Consider the following 23,931-nt stretch of genomic DNA (forward strand, 5'->3'; position numbering starts at 1 on the left):
AATGCCATTTCAGATACCCGAGGGTACCCATCTGGCCTCCAGCTGCTGGCTCAGAAAGACACAGGTTCTCTGTCATATGCATATCCTGCATATCTGTGTGGATGTCTCCAGTTTCTTAGGATATTTGAAATGTCAGTATGTTTACAGCAACTCGATGCAATCCTGTTTTATTGTCCTAATCTTGAACTGAGACATGTAGGGGAAGCATAAAGAAAAGTCTTTTCAGAATTTGTATAGGTGAAAGACAATCATAATTTGTTATTTTAGTAACCACATTGTTCATTGTTTGAAAATGTCTGCTGTACAGAGATTGAGCATATAATGGCTTCATTTATCACAGACCTTACATAGTTTGATACAGTCTGTATCCCTCCTCTGTCTACCAGCTTAACAGTCTGGTTTTTTGTTAGTTCTGATTAGTTGCTTATAATTCTCTATTTTTGTTTTGGTTTTGTTTTGGTTTTGCAAGTATTAAATGTTTTAACAGCTTGTATTTCTTTTTCCATTGATTTTGTTTCAACATATTTCACTTGTCTCATTAAAATATTTATCAGTGACAAATTTTTTGTTTAATTTTACAAATGGGAAACTTCTTTGGGAACTTCCCATACTGAAAGTTCAAGTGGTTACTTTCCTTCTTTCTGCTTTACTGAGAACAATTTAATTCCTATACATCTCTGTAGCACTTTGTCCTTTCAATAGCTAATTTAAATGAAATGTTAATTAAAAAAAAGCATCTGAACCCCCAACCCTAACACTTGAAATTAATTGGATAAATTAATGAAATATGGGTTGATCCTATAAATCTGAGGATTTTTCCAGTAAAGCCAAATTCTAACAGATGGTGAAGAATTTTCTGATACTCAACATTTAACTATATTATAGTGTACAATAAACTGCTTGACTTCCATTCACTTAAAGATACTCTTGAATCCATGCTGATTGCATTAGGATTCATAACTGATAAAACAGCCTATGTGGAGCAGCTCAAAGGATGAAGATTTAGCTTAAGTAATTTTAATTTCCTTTTAAAAAGAATTAAGTTAATATCAAGCTGCTGAGATCTGGTGAAATAACAGATTTGTATCTGGTATCAAGCTTTGTAATGAAATCAGCTCCACTAGAGTTGGAATATTCTGTAAATGGCACTTTTAGAATGTAATACATATCAGCACAACCACTTTTTTACACTTCTGTCAAGGCGCTGAAGTAGCACTGCCTTGCAGTAAGTGATTTTTTTATTAAAGGTTTTTGTATAAGAAAAATCCAAGGCTGTTGATTTAATTTAACAGGTCTGGTTTTTTTTTTTTTAATAAGTCTCACCACTATTCTTAATTTAGGAACCATTACAGATTAACCATGTTAATAAGCAGTTGGCTACTACTATATGTGAACTTGTGGGTTTCCAGTTATTCCACTTCTTTCCCATTACCAGAGATGTAAACTTCACTGGAAGGCATCTGAGCAAGTGTACCCCATAACCTCACAGTGAACTAAGATTACGGTTTGCATTTGGAGCAGGGATGGTTTAGATTCATGTGATAATGATAAGAGGGCTGGAGCACCTCCCGTATGAAGACAGGCTGAGAGAGTCGGGGCTGTTCAGCCTGGAGAAGAGAAGGCTGCGTGGAGACCTCATAGCAGCCTTCCTGTATCTGAAGGGGGCCTACAAGGCTGCTGGGGAGGGACTCTTCCTTAGGGACTGTAGTGGTAGGACAAGGGGTAATGGCTTCAAACTTAAACAGGGAAAGTTTAGATTAGATATGAGGAAGAAGTTCTTTACAGTGAGGGTGGTGAGGCACTGGAATGGGTTGCCCAGGGAGGTTGTGGATGCTCCATCCCTGGCAGTGTTCAAGGACAGAGCCTTGGGCCACATGGTTTAGTGCAAGGTGTCCCTGCCCATGGCAGGGGGGTTGGAACTAGATGATCCAACCCTAACTATTCTATGATTCTATGATTCTATGATTCTATGATTCTATGATTCTATGAAATGTAACTTGATAAAGAAGAAACATGCAGGATAAGATAGTTGCTGAGCAGCATCTTAAGAATATCAAGGTAAGTGTTTAAAGATTTCTTTGGAAGAATGGATTTTCAAGTTCAATGCATAAAGGTCCTGTCACAAAACAGTTTTTTATCAGAGAGAGTCCTCCTTGACATGAGTGTAGAGCATTAAAAATTCAAAAGGATCCATTGCATCCTTGATTATAAATTAAAAACCTTATGCATTTTACTAATTTTTTCTTCTCTAAATAACATGTATGGCTAGTTTAAGCTGCATTTTGCAAGTCTCATAAACTGCTGAGGTCACAGACACATTGCTACAGTAGTGTTTAGCTAATGGGCTAGTTTAACACCCAGAGTTGTTTAATGTTGCTGGCTGTAAACTGGGAAGGAGGAGGGATAATTTCTTTCAGTACCAGATTATTACTTTATTACTTTATGTCTACAACAAGTAAATATGGCCTTAGGCTTAATAAAATGTAACCTTCTCTTATGCTGTGGATATGGATTGTCTTCAAATGAATGGTAAGAAAACTATGCTACAGCGCATCTTTCTATAGGGTTTATAGAAGATTATTTATTCAGTCTGATTTTTGAGTGATTCTGAAGCAGGATCTATTTATCAGCCATTCAGTGTTTAAAAAATTTAAAATTTGGTGTGAAATACAGCAAAGTCTCTGAAGCTTTTACATGACCCCATCATCTTTACAATACATGTGGCTGTTAAAACAATGTCCAGTAGCAGGCAAATACTTATGTTTATGACTTGAAAAACCCAGGACATCAGTTCAGGCAGTATTTTGAATCACATTATTGGATGTAGCCACAGTTCTGCTGTCTGGACAATGTAATTGATTCATGCTGTGATACCTACGAAGGAGTATAAGGATGGATGGAGGTCTGCTTACATGTCTCATTCACTGTATCTTATCCCATTTGTCCCTTTTGGTTAAGTGGCTTCTGTATAGAAAAATGAATACTTTTACCCTAAACTGCTGATCTTTCCTTTACAGACTGAAGACTTTAAATGAGCTGCATTTTCCTATTTTGTTTTGCCCTTTTAACTGTAAAAAAGTGTGATTTCAAAACAAGTTTATAAACCTTCTGAACAATGCTTCATTGTAAAATTTGAAATTTTCTTTCCACTTATCAGTCTATGGTTATACATAAGAAGAAAAAAAAGAAGACATTCTAAAAGTATTCTGGAATTACTCAGCAATGACAGACTTCAGAAACAGATCTCAAAATAAGTTAGGAACTAAGTTTATATATTAAAAAAAGAAAAAAAAAATGGGTTTGGCACAAAGGAAGCATGAAGGTGAAAGCTTACACATGATTTTTCTGTAGTTAGCCAAGCTTATTATGTATTCTTGAAATTCTACCATGTAATTCTGTTAGACATCCAAAATATATAAAAATTTTAGTTAAGATGGTGACAGATTGAATACAGTTACCTGATTCAATCATGGGTTAAAATTATGCATGGCAACATAAGCACACAGAGAATACAACGTAAAAAGGCCCAAAGGCACAGTTCCCTCACTGTTCTTTACCTATCTTATTAAATGATTGCTGACAAATTATGAAAACGAAAAAGGTTTATTAAAGTAGTGAAAATATTTTTCCCAAAATCTGCTCATCTAAGATGGAATTTATAAACCTGGGCACGCTATGTCATGTCAGTGTTGTATTCTGTATTTTTTTCTGCAATGTGTTGCATTTCGATTTAGCAGCCACACCTCAATGACCGTTAAGTGGAGCAATTAAGCACTCAATGTCTCAAACTAGAACTAAGATGCAATTCCCTATAATGGTAATGATACAGTATAAGCACACATGGCATTACAGCACCAGGTATCAAGAGCTCTCAATTCTGCATATCTGGTTGTCAGAAAGAGGCAGTTGAAAAACTCAGTGGCATTCATTAGAGCTTTGTATACTGAATCTAGACATTCCCCCACTTATGCTATCAGTTATGGTCAGCTACAATGTTCCTCCACATGGTTTAATTGTCTGATCTCTACACAGTGTTAATCAGTTTTTCCACAGAAGTATTCAGCTTACTGTGATAGGCTATCCAATGAAGTATAATTTCTTAGAAAACCTTTTCATCTCGTGGACTATCCATTCTCAGATGAACTGTTCATCTGGATCATCCACAAGGGTATATTTTTCTTCAAATGACATTAACATTTTTTTTTTAAGAGCACTAATTAACCATTGGTCACTTGTTTATAGCCCTGAGGCCTCTAGTTTCATTCTGTCCTTACACTTTCAAGGCTTCTGCTACCATCTTGCATTCATAATTTTGGGAACCTTTGGTAAAATCCCCAGATTTCTTTTTTTTTCTCCAAACGTTTTTATGCTTTGCTTTCCTGGTTATGTAGCTAATGGTTTATTAGCACAATCCAGTCATCCATGCCGCCTTGTTTTAGGTCCATTTCATGTTTCTTTCCACAAAGCAACCAGGAACTAAATGACAGATATCTAAGTCATTAGACATAAGACATTATAGACAGATGAAAATAATTGTCTCGTACCACTTGCTAACGGTATCTACTAGTTATGGCAGCATTGCTAGAACAATTTTAGAACATTGCTAGGATTGAACATGTTCTAGCATTGCTAGAACAATTGCTAGAACAAATTTACTTTTCAGAAGGCACTGTGACTGTTACTGTACTTTCTAAAATTCTATTCAGCAGAGGGATAATGAGTTCTTTCCAGTGTTTGGGGGTCTGAATTTTCTGTGACTTATTCCAGCTTTTAACAAGCTTAATTTTATATATGAGAAAGACCTTGTTGGACTTAGTTGGTGTGGCAGCTGAATTCAGCAAGATGCTATGTCCTTGTTGACTGAGGTGCACAGCATGAGATACTGTTACGGACTAGCTGAGCACACCACTACATCAAAGAGAAAGATGGTTGTGGCTGGTACTGTAGTCTGTCTCTTTGAACATGTGTCTTGGTTTAACCCCAGCTGGCAACTGAGCCCCACAGAGCCACTCATTCACTGTCTCCTGTTGGGATGGGGGAGAGAATAGAAAAGTGAGAAACTCATGGGTTGAGACAAAGACACTTTAACGGGTAAAGCAAAACCCGTGTGCACAAGCAAAGCAAGACAAGGAATTCATTCACCACTGCCCATTGTCATGCAGGTGTTGAGCTATCTCCAGGATAGCAGGGCTCCATCACACCTAACAGTTACTTGGGAAGACAAATGCCATCACTCCCAACATCCCCCCTTCCTTCTTCTTCCCTCAGTTTTATATGCTGAACATGACACCATATGGTGTGGAATATCCCTTGGATCATCTGGAGTCAGCTGTCCTGGCTGTGTCCTCTCCCGATTCCTTGTGCACTCCCAGCTTGCTCACTGGTGGGGTGGTGTGAAGCGCAGAAAAGGCCTTGGCTCTGTGTAAGCACTGCTCAGCAGCAATGAAAACATGCCTGTGATATCTACACTGTTTCCAGAACAAATCCAAAACATGGCCCATACCAGCTACTAAAAGAAAATTAACTCCATCTCATCCATAAAAAAACACAAGATGATTTCTAAAACCAGCAATAGATTATAACCTCACAGTGTTACTGCTGAGCGTAAGAACGTCTGAAGTTCCATTGGTCTTAAGGGATAAAAAGGACATTTTGTACTTGTTGGTAAAAGATATCTGTTCTTTCCGTGAGCTCTTCAAATGAGTGGAAGGATGAATTCCATTATTACTGTGAGAGTAATATTTTGAAGGTTACCTGCCTACCTGCATACTGACACCAGTTGGGTATTTGTTTATTGGGTGGAAGAACTTCATTGGATCAAACTGCTATTTGAGCAGAGAAGAATAATTTCATTGCTTGTTAAATTGTAAACTAGCATTTTTCTTGCCCTTCGTGCTGTCAAATGAATAGGGAGCAAAGCTCAAAGAGCTTTCAGAAATTTTGTGTTGAGTCTCTGGTATCTTCACGGGGTCTTAAGTCTTTATCACACATCATGTTTTTATACTGCTCTTACATGGTTGCTCACATTTAATTTTTGCAGCCAGACTTTTGCCTGCAGAACTGTGAAATTGGCACAGTAATTAATGTGCCACTTGTCACTCTCAAAGCACTGTTTATTTCACTCGATATCAGTTTTGTATGAAGCTGATATACAAAACAAGAGAAAAAAATACTTTACAAGGGATGAACAGACATACAAGAAGTATTTATGCTGAAATTCTGGGGCATGTAGTTTGCTGTTCTCACTTCTACTAGCTCGCTTCTGCTTGATATATACCCAGAATTTCAAGGTCTTTTTTGGCATTCTCTAGAAAACACTCACAGCGGCCTTAGTGCCTATGAGTGATGCGTTATCAAGTCTTATACTATAGGAACTTACTATAAGCTGGATATTCTCCTTTTCTTGGTTGTTCATATGGAAAACCATGAAAAGATTGGATGGTGGGTTTTGTAACGGTTTGGCTTTTCCCCATGAAAGACAGATTTCATTTTCCAGTCACTGAAATAGAACTTTAACATACTTGAATTTGTCTTCAATGAACCTCAACTATAAAAAATATTCACCTATGCATATGAATTTGCTGGTTGGGTGAAAATGACATTCTTTGTGTAGTTTTTGAAAAGTCTCTGTGTGAGTGCAGATCCTTGATGTCACCTTGAGGGAATTCATCAAAATGTGTTCTAATTTGGCTGGCCTGGTTCCCGAGGTAGACATGTAGTTTTCAATCTCTGAACATTTTGTTGATCGAAGTAGGAACAGAGTGTCAATTTATAACTTTTGACAGCTTCAGCAATGGCCCTTTCTGTCAGACAGTGTCATGTGTAGAGGAGAGAGCAACAAGCACAGCTGCTATCCTTAATTTATTTTGATAAAACACTGTTACACAGGTGGTCAGTGCTAGAAACTGATCACATTAACTGTGACAAGACTTAGACACTTGCATCCCAAGGTCTTTTGTGAGTGTTGGCTCCTAAGTTGATGGTATTAATTTTATTTTTATACTTAAGAGGGAAATGCTTTATTACGTTCATTACAAGATTACTATCTTTTGCCTACTGCACTGTATTCATATCCTAAAGTGAAATTTTGCCCTTCTGCAAGTCAAAAGGAGTTTTTCCACTTATGTTTTATCATAGAATTTCCTAATGTTCTGTAATACACACACAAAAAACCCAACTAACCAAACAAAAAGATTGCAAAAGAGTATCTTGTAAAATTGTTTTAATTAACTCATAGATAAGGTAGCTTTTGTAATGATAATAATAACACGCATTCTCTCTTTGTGTTTTTTTTTTTAATTTATTACCATGTTAGCCTTGCATTATGAAAAAAATCCCTGATCAATCTCTAATAGTTTTTTTCCTGCAAAATATATTTTCTGGAAAATTGCTTTAAAGGTATTTATCCTAATTGCTTTTTAATTTTTTTCAGGGAGTGCTGGAACACCTGTTGTCTTCAATGAAAATGGAGATGCTCCTGGACGCTATGATATTTTTCAGTATCAAATCACCAACAAAAGTACAGAATACAAAGTAATTGGTCAGTGGACTAACCAACTTCATCTAAATGTAAGTACATCATTCCCCGAAGCACTCTCCTGGGTAACCTGGCTGCTCACGGCTTAGATGGCTGTAGTCTTCTCTGGGTAAAAAAACTGTCTGTATAGATAGGCCCAAAGAATGGTGGTGAATGGAGTTAAATCCAGTTGGCTGCTGGTCACAAGTCGTGTTCCCCAGGGATCAGTACTGGGGCCATATCTTTATCAATGATCTGGATTAGGGGATCGAGTGCACCCTCAGTAAGTTTGCAGATGACACCAAGCTGGGCAGGAATGTTGATCTACTGAAGGATAAGAAGGCTCTGCAGAGGGATCTGGACAGGCTGGATCAATGTCTGTGACCAATTGTATGAGGTTCAACAAGGCTCAGTGTCAGGTCCTGCACTTGGGCCACAAGCAGCCCATGCAACATTACAGGCTTGGGGAAGAGTGGCTGGAAAGCTGCTCAGCAGAAAAGGACCTGGGGGTGCTGATTGACGGCTGCTGAACATGAGCCAGCTTGTGCCCAGGTGGCCAAGAAGGCCAAAAGCATCCTGGCCTGTATCAGAGATAGTGAGGCCAGCAGGACTAGGGAGGTGATTGTTCCCCTGTATTCAGCTCTGGTGAGGCTGCACCTGAAATACTGTGTTCAGTTTTGGGCCCATCTCTGTAAGAAGGACATTGAGGTGCTGGAGCGTGTCCAGAGAAGAGCAGTGAAGCTGGTAAAGGGCCTAGAGCACAAGTTCTATGAGGAGTGGCTGAGGGAACTGGAATTGTTTACCCTGGAGGAAAGAAGGCTCAAGGGAGACCTTATCACTCCCTACAACTACCTGAAAGGAGGTTGTAGCCAAGTGGGAGTCAGTCTCTTCTGCCACATAACACAAGGAAATGGCCTCAGGTTGCTCCAGGGGAGGTTTAGGTTGGATATTAGATAAAATTTCTTCACTGAGAGGGTTGTCAGCATTGGAACAGGCTGCCCAGGGAAGTGGCTGCATCACAATCCCTGGAGGTATTTAAAAGGTGGGTAGATGTGGCACTTAGGGACATGGTTTAGTGGTGGATTTGGCAGTGCTGGGTTAACAGTTGGACTTGATGATCTTAAAGGTCTTTTCCAACCTAAATGATTCTATGATTCTACTGGTTTGATTATGATGCTGACATTGGAGAATACTCATTTGAGTATTACAGTATTTCAAAACACTTAAAATTGTTGGTGATTTATTCTTTGTCAGCTGGCAAAGAAAACCCTTTCATTCTCTTCTTGTGAACATGGTAAAAGATAGCACAATAATCTGAACCAATTTCTGTTTCAGAGTAGGTTGGGTTGTGTATTTGCCTGCTACTTTAAATGATATTTTAGATTATTATATATCTGATATTTCTCAGTCTGATTATTAAGTTAGGCAGTGAAATAGCAACTCATCCCTTAAAAGAAGGTGTCAGACAAAATGATAGGTACGTATATATTACCTAGATATTTCAAATAACAAAAAGGCATGGAAATATATTTAGTAAAAGAGAAGTTTGGACTCTCTACCCACTCTGATTTAGTTGAAATATGGGGATGGTGAACTACTGCAATAAAGATACTTGAATATAAAGGGAGAATTTGGAGGTTTTGTATATAGTGAACTAGGATTAGTATAGTCCCTTATTACTTAATAGCAGAAGCAACAAAGGACACAACAACTTACCTATCCTTAGGAGATGTTTCTAATTGCTGCCTTAATATGTTCGGCAAGTTTTGTGGTAGTTTAGCCCCACCTGTGCATGGAATTATATTTCCTTTGGAAATCTCCATCCCAGTAAGATTCAGAGAATATAATATGCAATATTTGTGTGACAGCTAAACATCAAGCCACACCTGTACTTGAGAAGTTGTGGTCCAAGGCACTTCTTTCTGTCAGAAGATGGCTTTATATGAGGACAGTTACAGTCATGAGAAAAGCAAAATGAAGTTAATCTGTTTCCTTGTTAGCTGTGCAATATTTACAGGGTTTACTTGATATATGTTAGCTATTTGGGTAGCCCTGCAAATGTAAAATATCAAGTGCTGTTTTGATAAGGGCTGATGAGAAGGGCAACAGTAAGGACAATGGTGTGAACTGATGATTAGATTCACCAAAGGGAGTTTATGCAGTGACTTTAATGAAATCACAAAAAGCAGGTTTCAAACATCTCTGGTTTTCCATGTGAGAGGTTCCTGAAGAAGAGTAGCAAAGACAGTGTAGTAAATATTTACAAATTATTCTCCTGTTGAGACTACTTTGCAATAATTACCTGAATACTACCCACAGTAACAGATATGATAGCTCCCCTTTTTCAGCCACAGCTATTTAACCACTTTACCATATCTACCATTTAATATCTATAACTACTTGGCAAGGACTCATTTATTTAATTCTTCTACCCGAATAAAAAAAACCCTACCACCAGACAGAAACTGTGTGTAGCAGAATGTAGCAGAATGGCAATGTTATCTCCCTCTACTAACCTGTTGTCTGTTGAAAGTTAAAAAAAATGGTTAAACAGATTTAAAAATAAATAGTAAATACTAATTTCTGGAAAACATTAGAGTTAGACCCTGATAACCGTTATAGCATACATTCCAGATCTTCATAATTGCTACCATTTCCTGAAATGTAGTGTTTATTAAGTGAGCTGAAAAACTGATACACACGTTTCACAAATATTAACACTAGCATAGCAGTTATATAGTAGCAGCTAAAAGCTACCTTAAAATTTGCTTAAATTTTAATTCCGGTCCAATCTGCCCTTTCCGCTCCCCCCCCCCCCCCCCCACCCTCTCCACAATGTCTCCTACAATTTTCGTTAAGCCTGCAGCTTCTCAGTCCCATTATTTCTGCCTGATGTATGTGTACTCCAGGGAGTTCTCTGAAATATGATTAGATTGGCTGCTACTCAGACTACTAAAACCACACCATGACAACCACATTGACCACAAACCTAACAAGGAAGGATTTATCTAAGGACACCCCTTGTTAATGGACATGTTAGAATGTTCTTTGCCTCTCTTTTTTTTCACTTCCATGAGCTCATGTGCTGGATACAACAGCTTGTCCAGATTCTCAGGCAAGCTCTGTGTAGTGTGTGGACTCATGGAGGTGTGAATGGGCTGGCACACTGCTCTACGGCCAGTGTTTGTGCTCCTAGTCTTGTGCCATTGCCCTGTTCTCATAGCACCGTCTCCTGTATGGACCACAGTGCAATCAGGCACACAGGGCTCAGTCCCCCCATGCACAGTGCAAACATTGATTCAGCAAGATGTTTCTCTCTCTACCTTTCACTCCTGTTTCTTGACTCATTCATATATATCTAAAGCCTGGAAGATTTCTAAGGGATGACTGGGCTTTATTTCTTAAAGTTTGTTAGGGTTTGAAATGAGGGATGCTAGTCTCCAGCAGTGTCTGCAGGCGATGGTATGTTAACAAAAAGAAAGAAGTAGTAATATGGCTGGTACAGTTGTTTTCCATCTGTTTCTATATTCACTAAACTTACTTAGAACATGTCGATGGTAGTTATGCCACATGATCATCTGCTGTGGCAAAACTGTTACTTCCTCTCACTAGACAAAATGTACTAAACCCAAGAAACCTTTGTGAATGATTGTCAATATTCCAAATCATCATATTGCAAATTAGGTGGTACCATTGATTACCAGTGAATCAGAGGGGACACAGTGAAAGTTGTCATTTGTTTCAGTGAAAATGTCTATATTTATTGAAGGCAAAGCAGTATTAAGATGGCAGAGCAATTTTTACCCTGCTGCTGTATAAAGGTGATGCTTTTACAATATAATACTTTCCCACCATATCCTTCTTTCTCGTGCAGTTTCCTCTTAAGGAAGACACATGTAACTGATTTTTAATGAATTTGTCAGCTAGATATCCTTTATAGATACTTCTCCTCCTGTTATTACAGATATTTCTTCCTCAAATTATATAGTAAGATGTTGCATCTATGATGTGTTTATGATTGTGTTCATCTATATAGCTGGTATTATGCTTCAGAAAATTTATAGCTTTTATTCATCTCTTTGTTTTCTATGAAAATCAAATAATGAAAGTACCAGGTTTTTAGTATAGTTCAACCTTTGGAACAATTAATATAACTAAGATTAGAACATGTCTTTGGTCTAAATAACTGAATCAAAAAACTTCCTTTTTTCTTTCTGACTTTTTTCCCCCGTCCTTTTTGTTTTGCTTTTACTTAGGATGCTCTTTAATATTTTTTTCTGTAGGATTTTGGCTGTGGGTCTGTTGTGCAGGCTATGGCTCCTGGCCTGGTGGCCAGCCCTGGTCCTGTCTCTGAGCCTGGCCCTCAGGGTTCAGGATTCTTCAGTTTTCAGTGACTCTGAAGGGTCAAGCTTCAGACTTGTTCCTTTCCTGGTGCAGTTCCGGCATTTCCTTTGGGCAAAAAATGCTGACTCAGGCTAGATAAAGGTGCTGTATCATGCTCCCTAAGGGGCTCTTTGTCAACAGGCTTCACCAGCTACAGAAACCCTTCTAGCTGCGATGCTGGTTTCTCCCTGTAGTCCTCAGTAACATTGACGATCTCTTTTAGGCAGACTGACCTTTCAGATTTCATCTGAAGCAGCAATAACTACCCGATATGGGAACTTAATAATTACTAATCAGTACTACTCTTGCAATTCTTATAAACAAACGCAAGTGTGACAATGCTGAGACATGCAGTATAGAAGTTACATTAAAAAAGAATCATGATCTCCAAAATCTAAATCTTTGTGTGATTCTTGACATTGAATAAGGTATCTCAGTCTCTGAGACGTGCAAAGAAACTCCCAAAGCAGATATTTAGAAACACCTAACTATAATCTCAAAGAACCTGATTGCCTTTTATACAATTATCACTGATTCTGGCAATGTAAATTTACAATCCTTTAAGTCCTTTTACTCTCTAAGGTTGCTGATTTTAAATGACCTTAATATACTAGAAATAACAAGATACTAAAAATTTTTAGTATCACTTTGAAGGAAAAAATAATTGTCTTAGAACTTCTGATTGTTGACTACATATAACTGCCAGGGTCTTCTGTTTTTTGCTTTCCTCATTTTCTTTTCTCTCTCAGTAGAAGAAGATAACCTATTTTTCAGGAAACTCTGACAGTTAAAATCCTTTCTTAAAAAAAATATTCTGGTCTCCATAATGGATAAAAATCAAGGAAAAGGTAGCTGTTCCTGCAAAAGTTATGTTTTATTCATATTGCATACCAGACCAAATGTAAAAGTTCCCTACAAATGTGTGCATTTAGCAAATTTGAGCTCTCAACTGTATAATCTCTGCAGGAGAAAAGATGTTAAAAACAAGCTTGCTTTTTCTGGCACTTATGATTTGAAATCAACTTCTTTTTATGATTAATAATGAATTCCCTCTTAAAAACTGTGTTCTGTATTGCACATGTTGTAATAAGGACTAGATTGAGATGTTGACTGATGTTTTTTGCCAGTGTCAGTAAATGGAAATTGTCCTGGGTTCAGCTATAGCAGTCATTTTTCTCCTGCTTAGTAGCTGGTGCAGTGCTGTGTTTTTTAACTTTCAGCCTGGGAACAACGCTGATAACACCGATGTTTTTAGTTGTTGCTAAGTAATGTTTATTCCAACCAAGGACTTTCTCAGTCTCATGCTTTGCCAGGGAGGAGGGGAAGCCGGGAGGAAGCAGAGACAGGACACCTGACCCAAACTAGCCAAAGGGGTATTCCATACCACAGCACGTCATGCCCAGTATATAAACCGGGGGGAGTTACCCGGAAGGCCCAGATCACTGCTCGGGTCGGGCTGGGTATCGGTCGGCGGGTGGTGAGCAATTGTATCCTCTCCCCTTGTTATTTCACTAATCGTTATTATCATTGGTGGTAGCAGTAGTGGTTTTGTGTTATACCTTAGTTGCGGGACTGCTCTTATCTCAACCCGTGGGAGTTACATTCTTCCCATTCTCCTCCCCATCCCTCCGGGAGCGGGGGGAGGAAGAAGGGGGGGGGGGGGGAGTGAGCGAGCGGCTGTGTGGTTCTGAGTTACCGGCTGGGCTCAAACCACGACAGTTCTTTTTGGCGCCCAACGTGGGGCTCGAAAGGTTGAGATAACGACAGATCTGACCAGAGTGTGTTTAATCATATTTGTGATAAGCATTCATTGTTACTACTCGTCACAATGGTGATTATTTGGCTCTCAGACGTGTTGCGCTTGATCTCAGAGTTTCAGCATGTTGTACCTTACTTACAGCCACTATTTGCTGTTTTAGTGTTTATCGGCTGGGGGGCCTGGGCTAAGGTTCTTGTTTCACTGTACTTCATGGTAATGACTTGTAATACAATAGACTCATTGATCATGAAACTGGTCTGGTTTGTGCTTCCAGCGTGGCCATCACCACTATACATTGGGAGGTATATAATGAAATATTTTAGCAATTGCATATCTTTTTTTTTCTCCTCGGGGGGTAAACTTACGAAGGAAGCATTCTCTTTCACCCCCCGTTCCCCCACCAGCCTATTTGCAACAGCAGTTGAGAGTTCTGAAGGTTTTAGATGGCCTTTGAGTACCCTTGAAACCTGCCTGCTGATTGTGCTGGGGATCAGCATGTTGGCAAACATACGGAGTGTGTTTTACCCATGGCCATCCCGTCGTAGGAACATCCTATTTCGTTTAATGTCAAAAATTCAGCAGTATCAGGTTCGAATCTGGTCTAGGGTTAGACGACGATATAGGAGGACCACCAGGAGATTTTCCCTGAGGCTGGACAGTTATGAGTGGCAGGGTGTGTGGGATAGTATGGGCAAGTACCTAGGCCAGTGGGCCCCTCCAGTGCTTTGGAACTTCACCACTGAACAAGTGCAACATCCGGAAAAACTAGTAAAACACTTAAACGAGGTGTGCTGTCGTCCTGGTTATACCAGAGAGGGACAAATTTTGGCAACGTGCTGGGGCTTGGCCTATGCCTACAGAGCCCTGCTCAACACTATCCAGCACCTTCAAAGGGAAAAAAATGTCTCTGGATCTGATGGCAAAGCAACAGACAACGCAGCTATGCCAACTACAAGCACAGCAGCTACTCAGACCCTGACCACAACAGTCAACACAGCTACTCCAAGTACAGCAGCTACATCAACCCCAGTGACAAGCACAACAGCTACTCAAACCCTGACCACAACAGACAACGCAACTACTCCAACTTCAAATACAGCAGTTACACCAACCCCAGTGACAAGCACAACAGCTACTCAAACCCCGACAGCAACAGACAGTGTGGCTACTCCAAGCACTGCAGCCACACCAACCCCAGTGACAAGCACAGTAGCTACTCAAACCCCGACAGCAACAGACAATATAGCTACTCCAAGCACCACAGCTACACCAACCCCAGTGACATGCACAGTAGCTATTCAAACCCCGACAGCAACAGACAATATGGCTACTCCAAGCACTGCAGCTATGCCAACCCCAGTGACAAGCACAGTAGCTACTCAAACCCCGACAGCAACAGATAATGCAGCTGTTGGTGTTACTCAACTCCCAAGCACAACAGCTGCACCAACCCCAGCAATAGACATTGCAACCACTCCAATCCTAGTGGCAGACACTGCAACCACTCCAACCACAGTGACAAACACTGCAGCTAAACCAAATGTCCAGTTTGTGACAATGTCTGTTGCCCCTGTAAGCAAAAGCAGACGAAAGGCACAAAGAGCAACCCGTGAAGCGAAGAAAGATGAAGACCCAGTGCCATTACTATATGCAACAGCACCTGAACAAGAGTTACTACTACGTGGGTCAGAGGAAGAGGAAGAAGAAGAAGAGGTCACTTCTCGACCCCGGACCTCAACCGAACTACGTAATATGCGAAAAGATTTCACCCGTCTTCCAGGGGAGCACATTGTCACCTGGTTGCTCCGGTGCTGGGACAACGGGGCCGACGGTCATGAACTAGAAGGTAGGGAAGCCAAGCAGCTGGGATCACTTGCTAAGGAAGGAGGAATTGACAAAGCGATTGCAAGAGAGAAGCGAGCCCTCAGTCTTTGGAGGCGGCTCCTGGCAGCTGTGAAGGAAAGGTTTCCCTACAAAGACGATATTACGAATCGCTCAGCCAACTGGACCACGATAGAGAAAGGCATCCAGTCCCTGAGGGAATCAGCCATTATAGAGATGATCTATCGTAGGCCGGATTCCAGGAACGCATCCGTAGACCCAGATGAAGTCGAATGTACACGACCCATGTGGCGGAAACTTACACGGAGTGCGCCATCATCATATGCCCACACATTGGCATCAGTGACCTGGAATGACGGAGTATCACCAACAGTGGATTTCCTGATTCGTCAACTCCGAGAGTTCGAAGACAATCTCACCCCTTCCATCATTTCAGCTGTGGAAAAACTGTCTCAGGAGTTCAAACAATTGAGAGACGATTTATCCGATCTATCCAGCTCCCCACGCGTACCAACCCATGTCTCAGCTATCAACAGAAGGCGCCCTACTGCTCGAGAAAGAAAATATAGGAGGTACACGCCACGGGCCACCCTATGGTTTTACCTGCGGGATCATGGAGAAGACATGAGAAAGTGGGATGGAAAACCTACTTCAGCTCTGGAGCAACGGGTGCGTGAAATGAAGAGGAGAACAATGGTCAAGGATGATCCTCCCAGAAAAGCTGCTGCTCCAGTCTCTGGCGAGCAGTTTCCCAGATGGAGCGAAAGAGCTGATTTTACTCCAGCTCCTGTGATAAGGAATACTAATCCCTTTCTACAAGACAGAAGTGGAGAATTTTGTGATCACTATTAGAGGGGCCCTGCCTCCAGCCAGGTGGAGGAGAGGGATAATCGGGTTTACTGGACTGTGTGGATCAGATGGCCTGGCACATCAGTCCCACAGAAGTATAAGGCTCTAGTAGATACCGGTGAACAGTGTACTCTGATGCCATCAAGGTATCAAGGGGTGAAACCCATTTCTATTTCTGGAGTGACAGGAGGATCCCAAGCGTTAACTATGCTGGAAGCTGAAATCAGCCTGACTGGGAGGAAGTGGCAAAAGCACCCCATTGTAACTGGTCCAGGGGCTCCATGCATCCTTGGCATAGACTATCTCAGGAGAGGGTACTTCAAAGACCCAAAAGGGTATAGATGGGCTTTTGGTATCGCTGCCTTGGAGACAGAGGAAATTAAGCAGCTGTCCACCTTGCCCGGTCTCTCAGAGGATCCTTCTGTTGTGGGGTTGCTGAAGGTCGAAGAACAACAAGTGCCAATTGCGACCACAACAGTGCACCGGCGGCAATATCGCACCAACCGAGACTCCTTGATTCCCATCCATAAGCTGATCCGCAGACTGGAGAGCCAAGGAGTGATCAGCAGGACCCGCTCACCCTTTAATAGCCCCATATGGCCAGTGCAAAAGTCTAATGGAGAGTGGAGATTAACAGTAGACTATCGTGGCCTGAACGAAGTCACACCACCATTGAGTGCTGCCGTACCGGACATGTTAGAACTTCAGTATGAACTGGAGTCAAAGGCAGCCAAGTGGTATGCCACAATTGACATTGCCAATGCATTTTTCTCAATCCCTTTGGCAGCAGAATGCAGGCCACAGTTTGCTTTCACTTGGAGGGGCGTCCAGTACACTTGGAACCGACTGCCCCAGGGGTGGAAACACAGCCCTACCATCTGCCATGGATTGATCCAGACTGCACTGGAACAGGGGCAAGCTCCAGAACACCTGCAATACATTGATGACATCATCGTGTGGGGTGATACAGCAGAAGAAGTTTTTGAGAAAGGGAGGAAAATAATCCAAATCCTGCTGAAGGCCGGTTTTGCCATAAAACGGAATAAGGTCAAGGGACCTGCACAGGAGATTCAATTTTTGGGAATAAAATGGCAAGATGGACGCCGCCAGATCCCCACAGACGTGATCAACAAGATAACAGCAATGTCTCCACCAACTAACAAGAAAGAAACACAAGCTTTCTTAGGTGTTGTGGGGTTCTGGAGAATGCACATCCCAAATTACAGTCTGATTGTAAGCCCTCTCTACCACGTGACCCGGAAGAAGAATGATTTCAAATGGGGCCCTGAGCAACAACAAACCTTTGAACAAATTAAACGAGAAATAGTTCATGCAGTAGCCCTTGGACCAGTCCGGGCCGGGCCAGATGTGAAAAATGTGCTCTATACCGCAGCTGGGGAGAATGGTCCTACCTGGAGCCTCTGGCAGAAAGCTCCAGGGGAGACTCGAGGTCGACCCCTTGGCTTTTGGAGTCGGGGATATAAAGGATCCGAGGCCAGCTACACTCCCACTGAAAAAGAGATACTGGCAGCCTATGAAGGGGTTCGAGCTGCCTCAGAAGTGATTGGAACTGAAGCGCAGCTCCTCCTGGCACCCCGGTTGCCTGTGCTGGGCTGGATGTTCAAAGGCAGGGTCTCCTCTACACATCATGCAACTGATGCTACATGGAGTAAGTGGGCCGCACTAATTACACAACGAGCTCGAATAGGAAATCCCAGTCGTCCAGGAATTCTAGAAGTCATCATGGACTGGCCAGAGGGCAAAGATTTTGGGATGTCACCAGAAGAGGAGGTGACGCGTGCTGAAGAGGCGCCACCATATAATGAACTGTCAGAGAGTGAAAAGCAATATGCCTTGTTTACTGATGGGTCCTGCCGTATTGTGGGAAAGCATCGGATATGGAAGGCAGCTGTGTGGAGTCCCCTGCGACAAGTTGCAGAAACTGCTGAGGGAGAGGGTGAATCGAGTCAATTTGCAGAGGTGAAAGCCATCCAGCTGGCCTTGGACATTGCTGAACGAGAAAAATGGCCAGTACTTTATCTCTATACTGACTCATGGATGGTGGCAAATGCCCTGTGGGGGTGGTTGCAGCAATGGAAGCAGAGCAACTGGCAACGCAGAAGTAAACCCATCTGGGCTGCTGCATTGTGGCAAGATATCGCTGCTCGGGTGCAGAACCTGGTGGTGAAGGTACGCCACGTAGATGCTCATGTACCCAAGAGTCGGGCCACTGAGGAACACCAGAATAACCAGCAAGTGGATAAAGCTGCTAAGATTAAAGTGGCTCAGATGGACTTGGATTGGCAACATAAGGGTGAATTATTTTTAGCCCGGTGGGCCCATGACACCTCAGGCCATCAAGGCAGAGATGCAACATATAGATGGGCTCGTGATCGAGGGGTGGACTTAACGATGGACACTATTGCCCAGGTTATTCACGAATGTGAAACATGTGCTGCAATTAAGCAAGCCAAGCGGTTAAAGCCTCTCTGGTATGGAGGACGATGGCTGAAGTACAAATATGGGGAGGCCTGGCAGATTGACTATATCACACTCCCACCAACCCGCCAGGGCAAGCGCTATGTGCTTACCATGGTGGAAGCAACCACCGGCTGGCTGGAAACATACGCTGTGTCCCATGCCACTGCCCGGAACACTATCCTGGGCCTTGAGAAACAAGTCTTGTGGCGACACGGCACCCCAGAGAGAATTGAGTCAGACAATGGGACTCATTTCCGGAACAACCTCAGAGACACTTGGGCCAAAGAGCATGGCATTGAGTGGGTATACCACATCCCCTACCATGCACCAGCCTCTGGGAAAATCGAACGGTACGATGGGCTGTTAAAAACTACACTGAGAGCAATGGGTGGTGGGACTTTCAAACACTGGGATACACATTTACCAAAAGCCACCTGGTTGGTCAACAGTAGGGGATCTGCCAACAGGGCTGGCCCAGCCCAATCAGAACTTTTACGTACTGTAGAGGGGGATAAAGTTCCTGTGGTGCACATAAAGAATTTGTTGGGGAAGACAGTCTGGGTTATTCCTGCTTCAGGTAAAGGCAAACCCACTCGTGGGGTTGCGTTTGCTCAGGGACCTGGATATACTTGGTGGGTAATGCGGGAAGATGGGGAAGTCCGATGTGTACCTCAAGGGGATTTGATTTTGGGGGAAAACAGCCAATGGACTCAATTGTACGCTGTTGCCTGCTCTATAACACTTTTATAGCCCACCAGCTAGATATCTTCAGGTCACCAGCCATTGACCCTGACTTCCCTCCGATCATCACCTCAACAAAGAATGAATTTTGAGGAAACCAGACGAGCTCAGCAGTGACCAGATGAGTTTGGCGGTATCATCAGCAGGCAACAACCCAACACTATGTACCGTCCCTCCTGCCCTGAAAGACTATTACAAGAGATGGAGCCTGACATCATGGACTGGATGAGTTCAGCAATTTTACAGGGATTGGTCCATGGACTAGGGAACGATATCTTTCTCTGTGTGTGGGTGTGGGTGTATATATATGTGTATATATGGGACAGGGGTGATGGTGTGCTGAGAGATGTGGGATCTGAGCATGACGTGAATGGTATGGAATAAGGGGTGGATACTGTCCTGGGTTCAGCTATAGCAGTCATTTTTCTCCTGCTTAGTAGCTGGTGCAGTGCTGTGTTTTTTAACTTTCAGCCTGGGAACAACGCTGATAACACCGATGTTTTTAGTTGTTGCTAAGTAATGTTTATTCCAACCAAGGACTTTCTCAGTCTCATGCTTTGCCAGGGAGGAGGGGAAGCCGGGAGGAAGCAGAGACAGGACACCTGACCCAAACTAGCCAAAGGGGTATTCCATACCACAGCACGTCATGCCCAGTATATAAACCGGGGGGAGTTACCCGGAAGGCCCAGATCACTGCTCGGGTCGGGCTGGGTATCGGTCGGCGGGTGGTGAGCAATTGTATCCTCTCCCCTTGTTATTTCACTAATCGTTATTATCATTGGTGGTAGCAGTAGTGGTTTTGTGTTATACCTTAGTTGCGGGACTGCTCTTATCTCAACCCGTGGGAGTTACATTCTTCCCATTCTCCTCCCCATCCCTCCGGGAGCGGGGGGAGGAAGAAGGGGGGGGGGAGTGAGCGAGCGGCTGTGTGGTTCTGAGTTACCGGCTGGGCTCAAACCACGACAGAAATAATCCAAGTCCTAAAGTTTTAATAACAAGTTTCTCAGTTTCCTTTTCTTAGGAACCCATTCAGTTTGTTCTGGTTCATTTCTGAGGGACAATTCTCTCCTCCTTAAAAATGTTCTATTTGGAAAGCTAAATGCCAGTTGGTAAAAGAAAGTTGAAACGTTTAAAAATATTAAAATCTAATATTTTGACTTTTTTTAAAAATCCTTTTTAATATGATTTAAAACATTCTCAGATTTTGTTTCAAGCTTATACATTGTTTTCGTCTACCAAAACCTCTGTTTCAAGATCCTGATCTGAAAAAATATGTAGATCCAAATCCATATTCTTCCAAGTTAGAAATTTTGATTGGTGGGACTTCAAGCAGACATAATTATTGGTGCTTTCAGAATCATATATTTAGCTGATGCAGTTAAAAAGCTCGAGCGAATATCAATTTATGTGGTATCATTCCTTAAGAAAAAAAAAAGAGCGTATCAAAACACTGTGTATTTCAAGTGAAAACAGTGAAATTTTTAAGACAGAATTCACTTGTGAGGTTTTTTTGTTGGATTTTTGGTTTTGGTTTGGTTTTTTTTTTTTTTGGGGAGGGATCATCAGAGTATAAGAATTCTGTTGAAAGGCAAGAGAAAATTTACAATAACAGATTTTTAACATTATCTTCGAAATAATAGGACACATAAGCTTTCGGATTTATGGAGTGTATGCACTAAGAATATAAATGACTCAGGGGCATCCATTTTTCTGTAATAGTCTTGATTTATGAGTAAGAAAACCATAAATTAAAATTACACTGATGTGAGAACTATTGGAGAGACAGCCATAATCATCATCAGCCTTAAGCACAGTGTTTGGTGAACTGGTAAAAATTGGGAACCCCACATTGACAATAATCTTCCCTTCAGGCAGCCATATCACAAAAAGATTTGAATCAGTATTTTATTTCTCTTCTTTTCTAGGACTCTTGTAAATTCTGAAGGAAAATCCTGAAGGAAACTGACATAAGTCAATTCTTTTTGGAAGTAACAGATTCAAAATGAATTAGTTCCCTTTCTTGTGACATGGTAAAAGAAAATGATTCAAGAAGCTTCTGATGTTTTCTCTAACTGCAGCAAATAAGTTTCAAGCTTTGCTGTAGGCTACTATATTTCATTAAAGAAGCCAGAGAGCCTCTTTTTTCCTGTGGTAACTATTACATAATTGATAGATGTTTTCAAATTGCTGAACCTAAGCCCTGTGTTTAACAAAAGAACACACTACAGCAAAATACACAACAGGAGCACTTAGGGCTGTATATGATTATATCTATAAACAAAATGTGGCAATTATACTGCCACCAGGGTGTTCTTCTGCCCATGTGTAATAGGGCAGTAGAGTTCAAACTTACATTCCATCCATGTTATATGACTGAAAATTGTCAATGCTGGGTTAAAAATAAAACTCAGTGAGACAAGCAAAAGTGGTTTAGGTTCTTCTGTTCTTCTACTGAAATTATACTGCTGTCTTCCTTTATCCTACACAGGGCTGAACATAGAAAGCAACTGTTACATCTTTTAGAAGACTACTCAGATTTTACAAAGCTAGTCCTGATTTCAGCACTGGTCAATAAGTATGATTCAGGATTTATTCTTCTGTACTGTCAGTCTGAGGTCAATATGAGAGTTGTAGTCACTAAAGACCAATGCTAGATGGAAGAGATAAGTCAACAGCAGGTTACAGTGGATGGCAATTGTATACAAGCTAGCAAAATATGTGAAACGTGGAATAAATTTGTGATTTTATGATTTTGAAAGCTTACAGATTGTGTTACTCATTTAAAAATAAAAACGACTTTGGGGTGGGGAGAAAATAAGCTGAATACAGATGTTGAAAAAACATTAAATAATTTTGAGATGTGCCTGTAGTAGAACAGATGCAATTTCAGACATGACTGAAAAATCAAAACAGAACTTGGATTCAAGAGCCAATGACCTTAGAAGAACCCAGGAAGAATGATAACTTGTCTTCCTTCTGAAGCTTTTTACTTTGTTGGTCCTAATAGTATTTTTTTCTCAATGAAACAGACATCTTCAATCTCTAGAGAAAAAAAGAAAATGGAAAAAAAGAGAGAGATGCTAAGAAAATATCCTGAACTTCAATAACCATTTATTCTTCATTAGAGTGATACCAGATTGCCAATGAAACAGCCCCTGCTTGAGAGTTAGGATGAATAGGGAATTATTTTCCCACCTTGTCAGGGTGAGTGAAAGTCACAATTCTCAAATAAAGTGAAGGGTTGAGGTTGCAAGCTGTCTGTGATTTTTTTCAAAGGATTCTTAGTGAATAGTAGATATTTTATAGGGTTTTTTTGTGATCATCCTTCATAAGAAGTGTTAAGATTAGAATGAACTGTGCTTTAAATAGCCATAGCCAGCATTACTATGGAGTATTCTTGGGGTTGGGTGTTGGGTTTTTTTTTCCAAAACCCAGAAAGGAGGCCTTGCTACGCATGACGAAATAAATCATATGTGGTTTAAAATATTCTTTTTTCTTTCACAACAAAAACAAGTGTGCAGTGATAGAACAATGAAAAATCGGGACTTTTTATATGTATTCCTGGAGAGTTCTGCATTCATATATGAGATTTTGTAGCAGGGTTAGCTCCCCTGGTACCAGATAATATTGTGACTTTTAGCATAGACAAACAGCTACTGGGCATAGCAGGTAGTTTGGATTATATATGGCTGACAGCAAGTCTGCAATGAATTCCTTTGTGAGGTACCAGTGTGAAATATAAAGTACCAGCATGTTTCTTCCCCAGCCTCTTCCATCTTTCTCGTCTCCCCCACAGAAATTTGTACATGTATTATAATTTGAAGATTGAGCTGCCCTTTAAACCTAGAAGCCAAATTTTCATGCTTAAAAGCAAAAATGTTAGATTAAATTATTTTAGTTAATGTTCATTTGTGTTACGTAATGGAAGTCTACTACTAAATTAAAAATCATTGCATGGAAAATGAAAGAGGCATTCAGTGGTTATGATATGAGGAAAGAGAATAACCATCAGCAGGACATTACTATATGTTTATTTTTTTCTGTTTGCTTTGCTACAATTTCTCTTCATATTGCAGTAATATTAATTCTTTAGGGTAATAATCTAATCTTTATCCAGGACTTTTCATCCTGATAAATTCCCAGACACTTTAAAAAAAAAAAAATGTAAAACAGTGAGTGAATTATTTTCCACATTTCCAAACTGGTATCATTGGTATTAGTGGTGATATTCTGATAGTACAGTTCAAGGCAGGGAATGAAGAATGCATAGCTAATCTAATTGTAATTTCAGTTTGCAGTAAACAGATTTAGTGTTGCGTGGGACAATAGTATCCAAGGGAATAGTATTACTGCAATACTA

General features: G+C 41.0%; 1 protein-coding gene across 7 annotated transcripts in view; it reads left to right on the forward strand.

Moving 5' to 3' along the window:
* GRM8 (glutamate metabotropic receptor 8) overlaps nucleotides 1–23,931 on the forward strand; it is a 358,348-nt gene that overhangs the window by 283,963 nt on the left and 50,454 nt on the right. For 6 of the 7 annotated variants that reach the window (XM_030480296.1, XM_030480300.1, XM_030480299.1 and 3 more), the window contains one exon: nucleotides 7,433–7,569. The exons of the other annotated variant lie outside the window; for it this stretch is intronic. In XM_030480296.1, coding sequence (XP_030336156.1) covers nucleotides 7,433–7,569 — 137 coding nt within the window. The remainder of the gene's footprint in view (nucleotides 1–7,432; nucleotides 7,570–23,931) is intronic. 7 annotated transcript variants of the gene reach the window in all.

The sequence above is a fragment of the Strigops habroptila genome, chromosome 3 (genome assembly GCF_004027225.2).
Source record: "Strigops habroptila isolate Jane chromosome 3, bStrHab1.2.pri, whole genome shotgun sequence".
Classification (NCBI taxonomy): Eukaryota; Metazoa; Chordata; class Aves; order Psittaciformes; family Psittacidae; genus Strigops; species Strigops habroptila.